Raw genomic sequence first — 13,439 nt, 5'->3', positions numbered from 1 at the left:
GAGATCATTATACACTTCAACAATGATACTGTATGAAGATATATTCTGATTGAAGTGGGTATCTTCGACATAGAGAAGAGTTAATCCAATTCCAATTGATCAATGATGGACAGAATCAGCTACACCCAGAAAAAGAACACTGGGAAATGAGTGTAAAATGTTAGCATTTTTTGTTTTTCTCCCCAGATTATTTTTACCTTCCGAATCCAATTCTTCCTTTGCAAAAACAACAACAAAATTCGGTTCTGCACATATATTGTACCTAGGATATACTATAACATATTTAATATGTATGGGAATGCCTGCCATCTAGGGGAGAGGGTGGAGGGAAGGAGGGGAAAAATTCGGAACAGAAGGGAGTACAAGGAATAATGTTGTAAAAAATTACCTATGCATATGTACTGTCAAAAAAAGTTATAATTATAAAATTAATTTAAAAAAGAATTATATTTGAAAGAACTTTCAGATTAGCTCTAATATTAAAAGACCTCAACTTTGCTTTATAGTGGCTGTGCATTCTTTAGCAAGCAATAATAATTCAGTTACATCAGTGGAAGAAAGTTTGCACTTGCAAACAGAAATCTTAAGTGGCAAACACATCCTTAAGTATATCCTTAGCAGAGATATACAATTGCAGAGACCAAACATCATGGAAAATATTGCACCTGGTAAAGTATTCATTCTGTCACATCCAGCCTGCTTCCAGAGGCATTTAGCAGCATGGAAATTGGGTTGGTGAAGGTGGAAGGCGGGAAAAATCCAGGGTTGTGAGTTGGAAAACCAAGCAACAATAGTGCAAGGGAGCAAGGGATTACAAAGTAGAGGATAGTGTAAAATTGAACTTTTCAGAGAGCCCTGCAGCAGACCAGGCCTCAAGCCATTTTCCTCCCTCTCTCTTTACTATAGATCCTTCCTACTAGGTCCTTCAAAAGACTTCTGGCCTTTCTGTTCCAAGGCCTTTTGAAGGGCTTCCAAGGCCATACCCAAACCAGCCCCACCTCCATCTGCCACCTTCCTGACTAAATTCACCTGGGTCCATTTCTTCTCCAAGGAGGAACACCAGATGGATTTAAGGACTGCTGCTTTATAATATAGTTTCCCCAACTCCTGCCTGCCTTTATATTAAGGGACTTCAATAATATATATGTGACTTTCCTTCAAATACCCTAATCATTCAGTTCCTCAACCTACTCAGCTCTCATAAGCTACTCTTCTATCCTGCTTCAATCAGATACATTGCCCTCTTTGAATCCCCAAACTCCTTATGATAGCCAATTACACCTAGCCAAGACTGAGAGCTTTGAATAATTCCTACCATTGTTTCCCTTCATGCTTACTCTTGTGCTGCTGAATGAAGGCCCAGAAAATCATGCAACCATTCTAAATTGGTCCATTATAAATTTATATTACATCTGGGTCTTCACTGCTGCTGGGAAATCCTAATATAAATCCCTTATCAGCTCACCATCCTACTCTCTCACAGAGGCTCTTCCAAATTTTTTTAACCCTTTTTCAAACCTCTTATTACTCTTCCCTCCATCACTATCTCAGCCAAGAACATGGCTTCATATTAAAAAAAAAAAAAAAAAAAAGCTATTTTTCATGAACTCTTTCTTCTTCCCTCTTCCTCACTTTCTTTCATTTGCCTTCTGCCATTTTCTCCTCCTTCAATCCTGTTTTATATGATGAAGTAGTTTTACTCCTTACCAGGGTTAACTCCTTTACTTATTCAAGTGATCCCATTCCATCCCAGTTACTCCAATACATCCTATCCTTCTCCCTTTTTCACATATTTTCAGTGTTTTTTCAAATTCAAATTTGAATTCAATTCAAATTCAAATTCAGTGTAATTTTCAAACTAAAGAGGAAAGACTGTGGAAGTATAAAAATTAAAAATTAATATTTGTATTTCCACAGTCCTTCCTCTTTAATTTTTAAACTATTTTCAACATTCATTTCTTTTAAATTTTAAATTCAAAATTCTCTCCCTCATTCTTACCCTTTCCCAACTCCTTGAAAAGGCAAGCCATATAATCAGTTGTACACATGAAGTCATATAAAACATATTAGCCATGTTGCAAAAAAGTTTGAAATAAAAAGCAAAAAACATGAAGTGAAAAAAAGTTAATCTGCACTCAAGAGTTCATTAGTTCTCTCTCTCTGGAGGTAGATAGCACTTTTTATCATGGTTCCTTCCATGTCTTGATTAGAGTAACTCCATGTTTCACAGTTGATCATATTTACAAAATTATTGGCACTATGTAGAATGTTATCTTGGTTTTGCTCCTTTGATTTTGCATTAGTTCATAGAAACCTTTCCAGGTTTTTCTGAAACCATCCTCATCATTTCTTATAGCACAGAAGTATTCTTCCAAGCTTTCTCAGCCATTCTTCAGTTGATGGACATCCCCTCAATTACCAATTCTTTGACACCACAAAAAGAGTTTCAATAAATATTTTTGTACATACAGATTCAATTATTTGAAATTATTCAAAAAATTTTCTTTGATGTCTTTAAGATATTAGATAGATAGATAGATAGATAGATAGATAGATAGATAGATAGATAGATAGATATGGGTAAAGGATGTACAGTTTTATAGCCATTTGAGCATAGTTCCAAATTATTCTCCTGAATTGTTGGACCAGTTCACAATTCTATCAACAGTGCATTAGTGTATCTTTTTCCTAATGGTCTCCAGGATGCATCATTTCCTTTTTCTCTCATGTAAACTAATATGATAGATATGAAGTGATACGTAGGAGTTATTTTAATTTGTATTTTTCTAATCAGTAGATTTCATTTCTTCTGAAAAAAATATGATTGATATTATCTTGCTTGTCAAATTAAAATCTTTTAAAAATAGAGATTGTTTTTTAAAATGAGTAATAATTTTTGAAAATCAAGAAAGGAGCTCCACTTATTTTTCAGCTTTCTAGTACTTTTAATAGGATTGGGTGTGGCATTTTGTCAAAAAGATTTTTCTGAAACTATTGATATGATCATGATTTTTGTTATTTTGTTATTGATATCAACAATTATATTTGTAGTTTTTCTAATTTTGAATCAGTCCTGCATTCCTGACATAAATCTTAACTATTATGTGTCTGATCTTTGTAATATATTGCTATAATTTCTTGTTAGCACTTTATTTAAAATGTTTGCATCAGTATTCATTATGAAAATTGGCATATAGCTTTTTCTTTTGTTTTTGCTCTCCCTAATTTAGGCATCGAAACCATATTTGTGTTATAAAAGCAATTTGGTAGGATTCTTTCTTTACCTATTTTTAAAAATTGGAATTGGAATTAATTGATCTCTAAATATTTGATGCAATATGTTTGTAAATCCATCTGGTGCTGGGGCGGAGGAGGTATTCTTGGAGAGCTCATTGAAAACTTGTTTAATTTATTTTTCTAAGATAGGTTTCTATTTCCCCTTCAGTTAGTGTAGGCAGTTTCTATTTTTGTAAATATTCATTCTTTTCATGTAGGTTTCCAGTTATACTGGCAAATAATTGTGCAAAATAATCCCTAAAAATCATTTTATTTTATCTTCATTGATGGTGCATTCACCATTTTTCATTTTTAGTACTAGTATTTTGGCTTTTTCCTCTTTTTAAAATCAAATTAAGCAATTGTTTTTCTTTTTTAATAAAAATCATCCCAGTTTTATTTATTACTTCAATGTTTGTTTTTTACTTTAAGTTTTCTTCATTTTTCCTTTGATTTTCTGGATTTCCATTTTAGTGTTTAATTGGGATTTTTATATTTGTTCTTTTCTAGTTTTGTTTTGTTTTTAGTTGCATGCCCAATTAACTAGTCGGCTCTTTTATTGATGTACACATTCTGAGATATACATTTTCCCATCACTTGTATCCTGCAAATTTTGAAATGTTCTCTCATCTCTCATTAAATGACAATATTTAATGTTTCAATTATTTGTTCTTTGATTCTTTAGAATTAGATTTAGTTTCTAATTAACTTTTAATCTGTGTTTTCATGGCCCTTTATTAAATATAATTTTATTGCATGATGGTGCAAATATTTCTTTTCCATATTTGATTGTGAGGTTTTTATACCTCAACACATAGTCAATCTCTCTGAAGCTACAGTATGTATAGCTGAGGAAAAAAGTATATCCTTTTCATTCCCATTCAGTTTTCTCTAAAGATCTATCTTATCTAACTTTTCTAGAATTCTGTTCATCTTCTTGATTTTTTTTATTTCATGATTAGATTTATCTAGCTTAGAGAGGGGAAAGTTGAACTCTGCCACAAGTATCATTTTACTGTCCTCCAGGAATTGATTTAATTTTTCCTTTATGAATCTGGATGCTATGCCATCTGGTACATATTTAATATTTATATTTCATTATTCATGGTGACTTTTAGCAAAATATAGTGTCCCTGTGTATTCTTTTTATTTCTATTTTTTCTTTGTCTGAGGTCATGATTTCTATCCTTGCCTTAAGAAAAAAAAAAAAAAGCCTTTATCTGAAGCATAATAGATTCTGCTCCAACCCTTTATTTTAACTACTTTTGTGTATCTTCAAATGTTTCTTGTAAAATACATATTGTTGTATTCTGATTTCTAATCCATTGTTAGCTGCTTCCATTTTACGGGTGAATTTTGATTATATATTGCATTTCCCTCTCATCCTATTTTCTTCTGTGTATTCCTTTAACACATTTTACCCTGTCCCTCCTGAAAAATTTGTTTTGCTTCTGACCACTGCCTTCTTTTAATCCTCCCTCCTTTTCATCATCCCTAGAATTTTTTTCTTATTCCTTTAACCTCCAACTTCCCAGATGGGTAAGATAGATTTCTGTACATAGTTGAATATGTATGTATATATATATATGTATATATATATGTATGTATGTATTTCTGTACCCAGTTGAATGTATAAATATATATATATATATATATGTATTTCTGTACCCAGTTGAATGTATAAATATATATATATATGTGTACACACACACACACACACATACCCTCTTTGAACCAACGCAAATGATTGAGATTTAAGTATTGCCCATGCCCTTCTCTACTATAAAACTCTTCTCTAAGTACCTCTTCTATATGAGATAATTTTCCTCATTCTTCCTCTTCCTTTTCCCTCCCCTCAGTGCATCCCTCTTTTTCACTTAATACATTTTTAAAATCATCCCAACATAATTGACTCACTTCCATGCCTTTTATGTAGAGACCTTCTAACTGTCCTAATAATGATAAAGTTCTTAAGAATTATGTGTATCATCTTTTACTTAAATATTTTTTAATAATTTTTATTTACCAGATATATGCATGGGTAATTTTACAACATTGACAATAGCCAAACCTTTTCCTCCAATTTTCCCTCTCCTTCCCCCCACCAGATGGCAGGTTGACCAATACATGTTCAATATGTTAAAGTATACATTAAATACAATATATGTATACATGACCAAACAGTTGTTTTGCTGTACAAAAAGAATCAGACTTTTAAATAGTGTACAATTAGCCTGTGAAGGAAATCCAAAATGCAGGCGGACAAAATTAGAGGGATTGGGAATTCTATGTAGTGGTTCATAGTGATCTCCCAGAGTTCTTTTGCTGGGTGTAGCTGGTTCAGTTCATTACTGCTCTTTTGGAACTGATTTGGTTCATCTCATTGTTGAAAATGGCCACATGCATCAGAATTGATCATCATTTAGTATTATTGTTGAAGTATATAATGATCTCCTGGTCCTCATTTCACTCAGCATCAGTTCATGTAAGTCTCTCCAGGCCTTTCTGAAATCATCCTGTTGGTCATTTCTTACAGAACAATAATATTCCAGAATATTCATATACTACAATTTATGCAGTCATTCTCCAATTGATGGGCATCCACTCAGTTTCTAGGTTCTGGCCACTACAAAGAGGGCTCCCACAAACATTCTTGCACATACAGGTCCCTTTCCCTTCTTTAAGATCTCTTTGGGATATAAACTCAGTAGCAACATTGCTGGAGCAAAGGGTATGCACAGTTTGATAACTTTTTGAGCATAGTTCCAAACTGCTCTCCAAAATGGCTGGATGTATTCACAGTTCCACCAACAATGCATCAGTGTCCCAATTTTCCCACATCCTCTCCAACATTCTGCATTATCTTTCCCTGTCACTCTAGCCAATCTGACAGGTGTGTAGTGGTATCTCAGAGTTGTCTTAATTTGCATTTTTCTGATTAATAATGACTTGGAGCATTTTTTCATATGGCTAGAAAGTTTCAATTTTTTCTCTGAGAATTGTCTGTTCATGGTGACCATTTATCAATTGGAGAATGGCTTGATTTCTTACAAATTAGAGTCAATTCTCTATATATTTTGGAAATGAGGCCTTTATCAGAACCTTTGACTATAAAAATGTTAAACCCAGTTTATTGTTTCCCTTCTAATCTTATCTACATTAAGTTTGTTTGTACAAAAAGTTTTCTACTTTGTGATCAATAATGATCTATGTTCCTCTAATTTATTTATAATCTCATTCTTTATACCTAGGTCATGAACCCATTTTGACCTGATCTTGGTATACGGTGTTAAGTATGGGTCAATTGCATAATTTAACCTTATTTTTCATATTTATGCATTTTATGCTTCTCTTAGTTTATTTTTGAAATTCGAATTTTCGATTCAGCTATATTCTTTTTATTAGAAATACTTGAAAGTCCTGTATTTTACTAAATGTCCATTTTTCCCCCTAAAGGATTGTACTGTTTTCTCTGCTAAGTTATCTTGGTTATAATTGTAGGTAGCTCTTTCACCTTCAGAAACATTATATTCTAAAATCTTCACTTGTGTCTTGATTTCCATCCTTAATTTTCTGGAAGCAATCTGTGAATTCTTTTTTTTTTTTTTTTGGCTGAGGCAATTGGGGTTAAATGACTTGCCCAGGGTCACACAGCTAGGAAGTGTTAAGAGACCAGGTTTGAACTCAGGTCCTCCCAACTTCAAGGCTGGTGCTCTATCCACTGCGCCACCTAGCTGCCCCAATTTGTGAATTCTTTTGATTGGGATTTCATTTTCTATGTCAGTTCTGGGAATTTCTCTTCTATCATTTCCTTCTTTATGATGTTAAAAGTTTTTTATCCTGTTATGTTCTTCTGGGAGATTTCTGATCCTTAGGTTGTTTGTATACATCCTGTCTTTTATGTTTTGCTTGCATAATAAACATATTTTCTTTTAATGTTTTTATTTTTCTTCTTTTCAAGGTTGTTCTTTATTTCTATGTATTTGTACTGCCAATCCATCATTCTCCTTTCTTTGATGATGCTTGCCATTACAGAGTCCAAGTTTTTCTGTGTTGCACATTATTTTGCTATCACAATTCTGTTCTCATAATTCTCATTTCTCTCTTAAACCACTGTAGGATGGCATGTTTTGTTTTCAGATTATCAAATTTTTTGGGTCCTCTGTATTTGTTCATAACCTCCTGAATTCATTTATTTGATTGGGAAGCCACATTTCTATTTATTACTATTTGTCCTATTAATTTATTCATTTATGTTCAAGGTTTTTTCCATTTCCTCCTCTTTTCTTGTCACTCACTCTTCTTCATTCCCTCCCCTCTGATTGTGATTTCTTTGTGGGACAGAGCTCAAAGCCACCTCAAATTCCTTCCACATGGGGCAGTGGTTTACCAGCTTAGCTGTCTGCCCCAACTGTGTTATGCTCTATCCCTCAGGCTTCATGGAATGCTACAGCTCCCTACATGCATTTCATAGCTTTGCAATGCTGATATGTCCAGTTTGCACACCCATGCACCAAATATACTCTCCATTTCCTTCTTGACCCCTTGGTAAAAGGGAATACAGACAAGGTCCACATTATGCTATATCCTTTGCATTTCTTTTCTGGTTATCAATTACGCCCTGCAACCTAAAATTACTATCACTGGGAAATTTTCAAGTAAAGAAAATAGCAAAATCATTGATGGGTCCACTATAAATTTGCTACATAATCTCAACTGGGCCCTCACTACAAAAGAGGCGGTCTTTATAATTACCCAGTCAAATCAATCTGCTCACCACAATGGCTATCTCAAACCTTTTCTTTTTTATATAGTTTTTATTTACCAGAAATATGCATGGGTAATTTTATAGCATTGACAATTGTCAAACCTTTTGTTCTAATTTTCCCCTTCTCCCCCCCAGTTGACCAATACATATTAAAGTATAAATTAAATACAATATATGTATACATGTCCAAACAGTTGTTTTGCTGTACAAAAAGAATCAGTCTTTTAAATAGTGTACAATTAGCCTGTGAAGGAAATCCAAAATGCAAGTGGACAAAAATAGAGAGATTGGGAATTCTATGTAGTGGTTCATAGTCATCTCCTAGAGTTCTTTCCCTGGGTGTAGCTGGTTCAGTTCATTACTGCTCTATTGGAACTGATTTGGTTCATCTCATTGTTGAAGAGGGCCACGTCCATCAGAATTGATCATCATACAGTATTGTTGTTGAAGTATACAATGATCTCCTGGTCCTGCTCATTTCACTCAGCATCAGTTCATGTAAGTTTCTCCAGGCCTTTCTGAAATCATCCTGTTGGTCATTTCTTACAGAACAATAATGTTCCAGAATATTCATATACCACAATTTATTCAGCCATTCTCCAATTGATGGGCATCCCCTTAGTGAGTTGTTATCTCAAACCTTTTCATCCACAAAGGCTACATCTACTCCTCATTGTCTCAACTAAGGATTTCTATTCAGACTTCTCTGAAAAAGCTGAAGCCATTTGAAGAGAGCTCCCTCTTTCCTCCTTTAATCACGTGTCACTTTGATGTCTTCATACATTACCTCCTTTCCTACCTGTCACTCATGAATAAGTGGCTCTTCTTGCCAAGGCAAATCTCTCTAAAATGCACCCTTAATCTTCTCATCCTATCTTTTCTAAAAGAATGCCTTATCATCCTCATCTTCAGTTGTTCCCTCTCCTGCCTGCTAACATTATTTCATCCTTCCTTTCATGGCTTTGAGAAAATCCTCTAGACTTATTACCTCCATTTCTCTTGTCTTCTGCACCTTATGTGACCTTGAGCAAGTCACTTCTAAGTCTGTTTTGTCACCTGTAAAATGAAAGGATTGAATTAAAAGGGCTTAAGTAATTTCTTCCATGACAGATTTTCCAGTGAGTCAAACTGTATTAAAAGGAAAGAAAATCTCCTTTTGTTTCCAGCCTTTTTGCTGCCTTCAATTCTCAGGGATTATTTCATCTGGTAAAGCCACAAATACTAAAATAAATTCTCCTTTCTCTTTTGCAGTTTTCATTCGAGATGAACTCTAGCATCTGAGAAAGGAGCCATGATATTGAAAACCGAATCTGCCATAATATGGAAGAAAGAATAACACTGCAAAGGCTGTGCTTTGAATCTTTTACTGGAATTCAGTTAAACATTCTTCAATTAAAAAAATGATTATTTAAAACTCAAATGTAACATATTAAGTAAACAATTTCTTTTAAAAAGAGGTAAACCATTTTTGTTCTATTGAATTTTTAAAACTAGCTTATCATTTTATCTTGGTTTCATGCCAAGTTTCGGCAGTTTTACTGGATTGTAAATGTGTGTCTGATTGGAAGTAAAACTGGTACTCCAAATTGGTTATTTCTGATAGTATTCACACAAAAGGTTGTGCATATTTAAACTATGTAATCCAGATTTGTTCATGAACAAAATGTAACTGATATTGGAGAAACATATTTCTGTATTTTTTCTTTTCACTTGCTACTAATAGAAATAGAACTTATAAGTAACTTTGGTCAACCATTCAAATAATTACCATTTGAAAAAATAAATCTCATTTTATATTTTAATAATTATTTTACAATGTAAGTAATATTGCTTTGTAATCAGCTATTTTGGTATGTTTAGTCATGTGATCTGTAATCAGTTATTTTGAGAAAATGGAATTATATGATGTTATTTTTTAAGTAGCATTTCCTTTCTGATATGTATTTATAAAGTGGTACTCATGGGCATGAAAAATGAATCTTATTTATTGTTCATGAAAAAAAAAAAAAGGTTAAACAGTATGGTAAACTACTATTACAAAAAAAAAAAAAAAAAAAGATAATTTAAAATAAATGTGACTTAATTTAAGAACATAAAAATGAATAGCTTGTTTCCTTATTTTTCATTTTTAAATGGATTAATAGAAAATAAAATATTATTCAAAGATAAAATAGGTTAGTAAGCCTGAAATATTAAGTGTTTATTACATGGCAGCATTTTATAATTCAAACTCTCCTAATATACTGCAAATTAAATATTAAAACTAATCCATCAGGATTAGTTTGACAATAAATATACTTCTGAAGGAACAATAATGTGGATGGCTTCCTCAGAGATGAAGATAATTTGAATGAAGTGATTTTCCTCATAAATTAAGCTTATTCACTAAACTTACATTTAGGGAAACAAAGTCCTATGCTAAATATCAACACAGACTAAACTTTATTGAGAATTTTTGTGGGAAATAAATTCAACATATCTTCCCTACATATGTAGGCAAGTTTTTCTTGCTCTTTACAAGAATAGAATTTCTCTTTAAAAATTCTTTACATCAGACTTCCTTTAAATAATCACTGTGTGAGCAATTTTGCAGAGTAACATATAATTTCAATATGTCACATTCCTATAAAGCTTATGCCTTTAATATGAAATTTCAATAGTTTTTGTAAAATAGTAATTCACACAATAACTTGTTTTGCAAAGTAGACAACTTGCTAAATTAGTACATAGCCAATTGATTTGCATTCCTGAAAAAGAAGGCATAAAATCCAAATTATTTTCATATTGCTGCTGAACATTGAAGTATGCTCAAAGCCAAAAACTATCCTCTCACATATGAGTGACTATTCCTTGCCTTTGAGAGGGCTAGAATCAAAAACAAAACAAACAGTAGTTCCAAGTACATGAGATCCAAGGGTAACACCATGTTTTTCCCTGCTAATTTCAGAATTTCTGAAAGGCTTATTGGGTAGTGGAAAGTTATATCCAAAAATGAGCATAAGATAAAAATGGAATGCATTAATAGGAAAACTGCAATGTTGTAAACTCTTAGATTAAGTATAGGTGAAATAATCTACTCTCTTGCCATAATTTGTTTTTAGCAGAAAAAGTGCTGTCATTCATTTCTGGAGTTACTTCAGAAATGGAAGAAATACTAGCATTTCTATGCTCTTAAAACTTTTTGTTCCAATGTTTATCTCCAAAGACCTACAAAGGAACTTTTGATCAGATCATGGATCCTATGTATCTAACTCTTTACTCCTTTGGCCCTCTGTTCCTGTTTTTCTTGTTTCTTTATCCAAGATGTTATCTAACCTGAGAGTGAAAGCCCTTTAGATAAGACATTTCACTTCTCCTACCTCTTAGGATAGATGTAGGTTATTATCCATCTCCAGATAGTATAGTGATGGACTCAATATGCAGAATGAAACATATTTGTATCTATGGCCAATATGGGAAAATTTTTTGCTTGACTATTTATTGAAAGGATTTTTTTTTTTTGTTGGAGAGGTGAGAAAGATATAGGAAGGCTAGAAAATAAATGCTTATTAGTTGAAAACAAGTTTCTTGCGCAGTATTTCTATTGGCTTTTTTTTTTTTTTTTATAAGCAGTGTCTTGACTGCACATTCAAGCCTTCAAGGAAGAGTGGAAGACTTTTTTTTTTCCCTTCATACTCCTATTAAAATAGTATTACTTACATTTCAAATCCTGTTACTTTATCTTAGCAATAGAGCTCAAAATCTTAATGGATCTAGTTAGCTTCTTGTTCATACTTTCTCAAATGTTAATTTCTTTTTCTTTAAAGGCTTAAGCAATTATAATCAAGGATAAAATTCCCTTTCTCTAAATTCACAAACCACCTCAGGTTTCATCTGGAAATTAGAAAACTGGACCATTTAGATAACAAGCTACCTGGTTTAATTTAGCTTAGATTTAGCACATTAGAGAAAATAAAGACTGGGTTCCTAAGGCTTCAAATCAAACCAGTAGTTGTCAGGCCCAAGGTCTTTTTAAAATTAGGGGCTTGGGAGGATCAACCACTTGAGGATTCTAATTATGTAATACCAAAGGTTTATATAAAACTGACTGCAAAATCTGATGAGCACACTAAGAGCATAAAGAAAATCCAATTTTATCCTGATAAACTCACTCTAAGCTCTTTAAGAACAGGAATAATCAACTGTCTCAAACCCAACCTGGCTCAGCACTCCATACATATATGAATATATGTGATAATTCCACTACCATAGAGAAAAATGTAATGATTTTAGTTTAGGTCTAAAGCTTTAAAGATATATCTATTCAGAGAAATGATAAATTCAGCAGAAAAAAAAAAATAAAGGCACTAATCATGTGCAGGGCACCAGGCCAGTTGCTATGGATACAAAAGCCAAAACAAGATAGTCCCAGAAGCACATAAATATAATCTAAGGATGACACTTTCATCTGAGGGATATCAGAAAACGGCTTCATGAAGGTAGCACTGATGCTGAAACTTGAAGCTACTGCTTCTAAATGATGAAAAGAAGCAGAATATTGACTTGGGAGAACATATCAATCAGTCAGTTCATCTGGAACATTGGGAGTTTCAGTGCTGTAAATCTGAAGTCAGAGTGAATATAATTCAAAGTCCTTTCCCTGCAGCAAGTCCTCAGCTACTTAATCTCAGGAGTTCTGATAAGAGATGAGACAATAAAGAAAAATGTAAGCTCTGTATTGCACATTATAGTCCCAAAGCCTTTGTCTTTTGAGAATACATTACCTGGGGGTAGAGCCAAAATGGTACAATGATGGGAGCAATGTGGTACATTCCCTGTCTCACGAACTCCTCTAAAGAGATCTAGAAAATGCAAACAAAAATCTGATGGGGAAATCGAGTATCAGTTATCATTTATCCAGCCCAGCTGGAAACAGAGAGGAAGGTCTGTCATGTATAGCCAGCTATCTGCCATGTGTGCCATGAGCCAGGCAGTTACTCCAGCATCCAGGAAGAGGATCCACACCAGGCATTGGAACGCTATGTGTTCCCATTATGTGTAACTCGGCAGCTTTTCACCCAATATCCACTTACAGCTCACAGATTCAAGTGGAGCGAAAAGGGGAGCTGTAAAACAGGATAGCATTCACGATAGGGAGGCCCTGGGCAAGGTACTAAGATCAAAAGTTAACCAGAGAAACTTGCCTCAAACTCTACTTCACAGCAGGGTCTTATTTCTAGCATCTATCCCAGCTAGCAGGGGATAGGCAAGGATTCTATACCAAAGAAGAACTTTCCAACTGGCTGCTGAGTCAAGTCCAACAGCAGTCTACTCTTACACAGACTCAAAAACCAGGTCAGGAACTTAAGTTCAGATAGTGGGGGTAAAAAAGGATGGAAGTGGAAAAAGAGGTGGA

General features: G+C 33.6%; 1 protein-coding gene across 3 annotated transcripts in view; it reads left to right on the top strand.

Annotated features, from left to right (window-relative positions):
* Positions 1–10,143, top strand: part of UGGT2 (UDP-glucose glycoprotein glucosyltransferase 2) — a 197,451-nt gene extending 187,308 nt beyond the window's left edge. For all 3 annotated transcript variants that reach the window (XM_074299372.1, XM_074299374.1, XM_074299375.1), the window contains one exon: positions 9,296–10,143. In XM_074299372.1, the coding sequence (XP_074155473.1) occupies positions 9,296–9,318 (23 nt within the window). In that variant the 3' untranslated portion in view covers positions 9,319–10,143. The remainder of the gene's footprint in view (positions 1–9,295) is intronic.
* Positions 10,144–13,439: the final 3,296 nt, after the last annotated feature.

This window comes from Sminthopsis crassicaudata, chromosome 3, assembly GCF_048593235.1.
Source record: "Sminthopsis crassicaudata isolate SCR6 chromosome 3, ASM4859323v1, whole genome shotgun sequence".
Taxonomy (NCBI): domain Eukaryota; kingdom Metazoa; phylum Chordata; class Mammalia; order Dasyuromorphia; family Dasyuridae; genus Sminthopsis; species Sminthopsis crassicaudata.
Note: the sequence above shows the minus strand (reverse complement) of the source record. Positions and strands in the feature narration are given on the sequence as shown.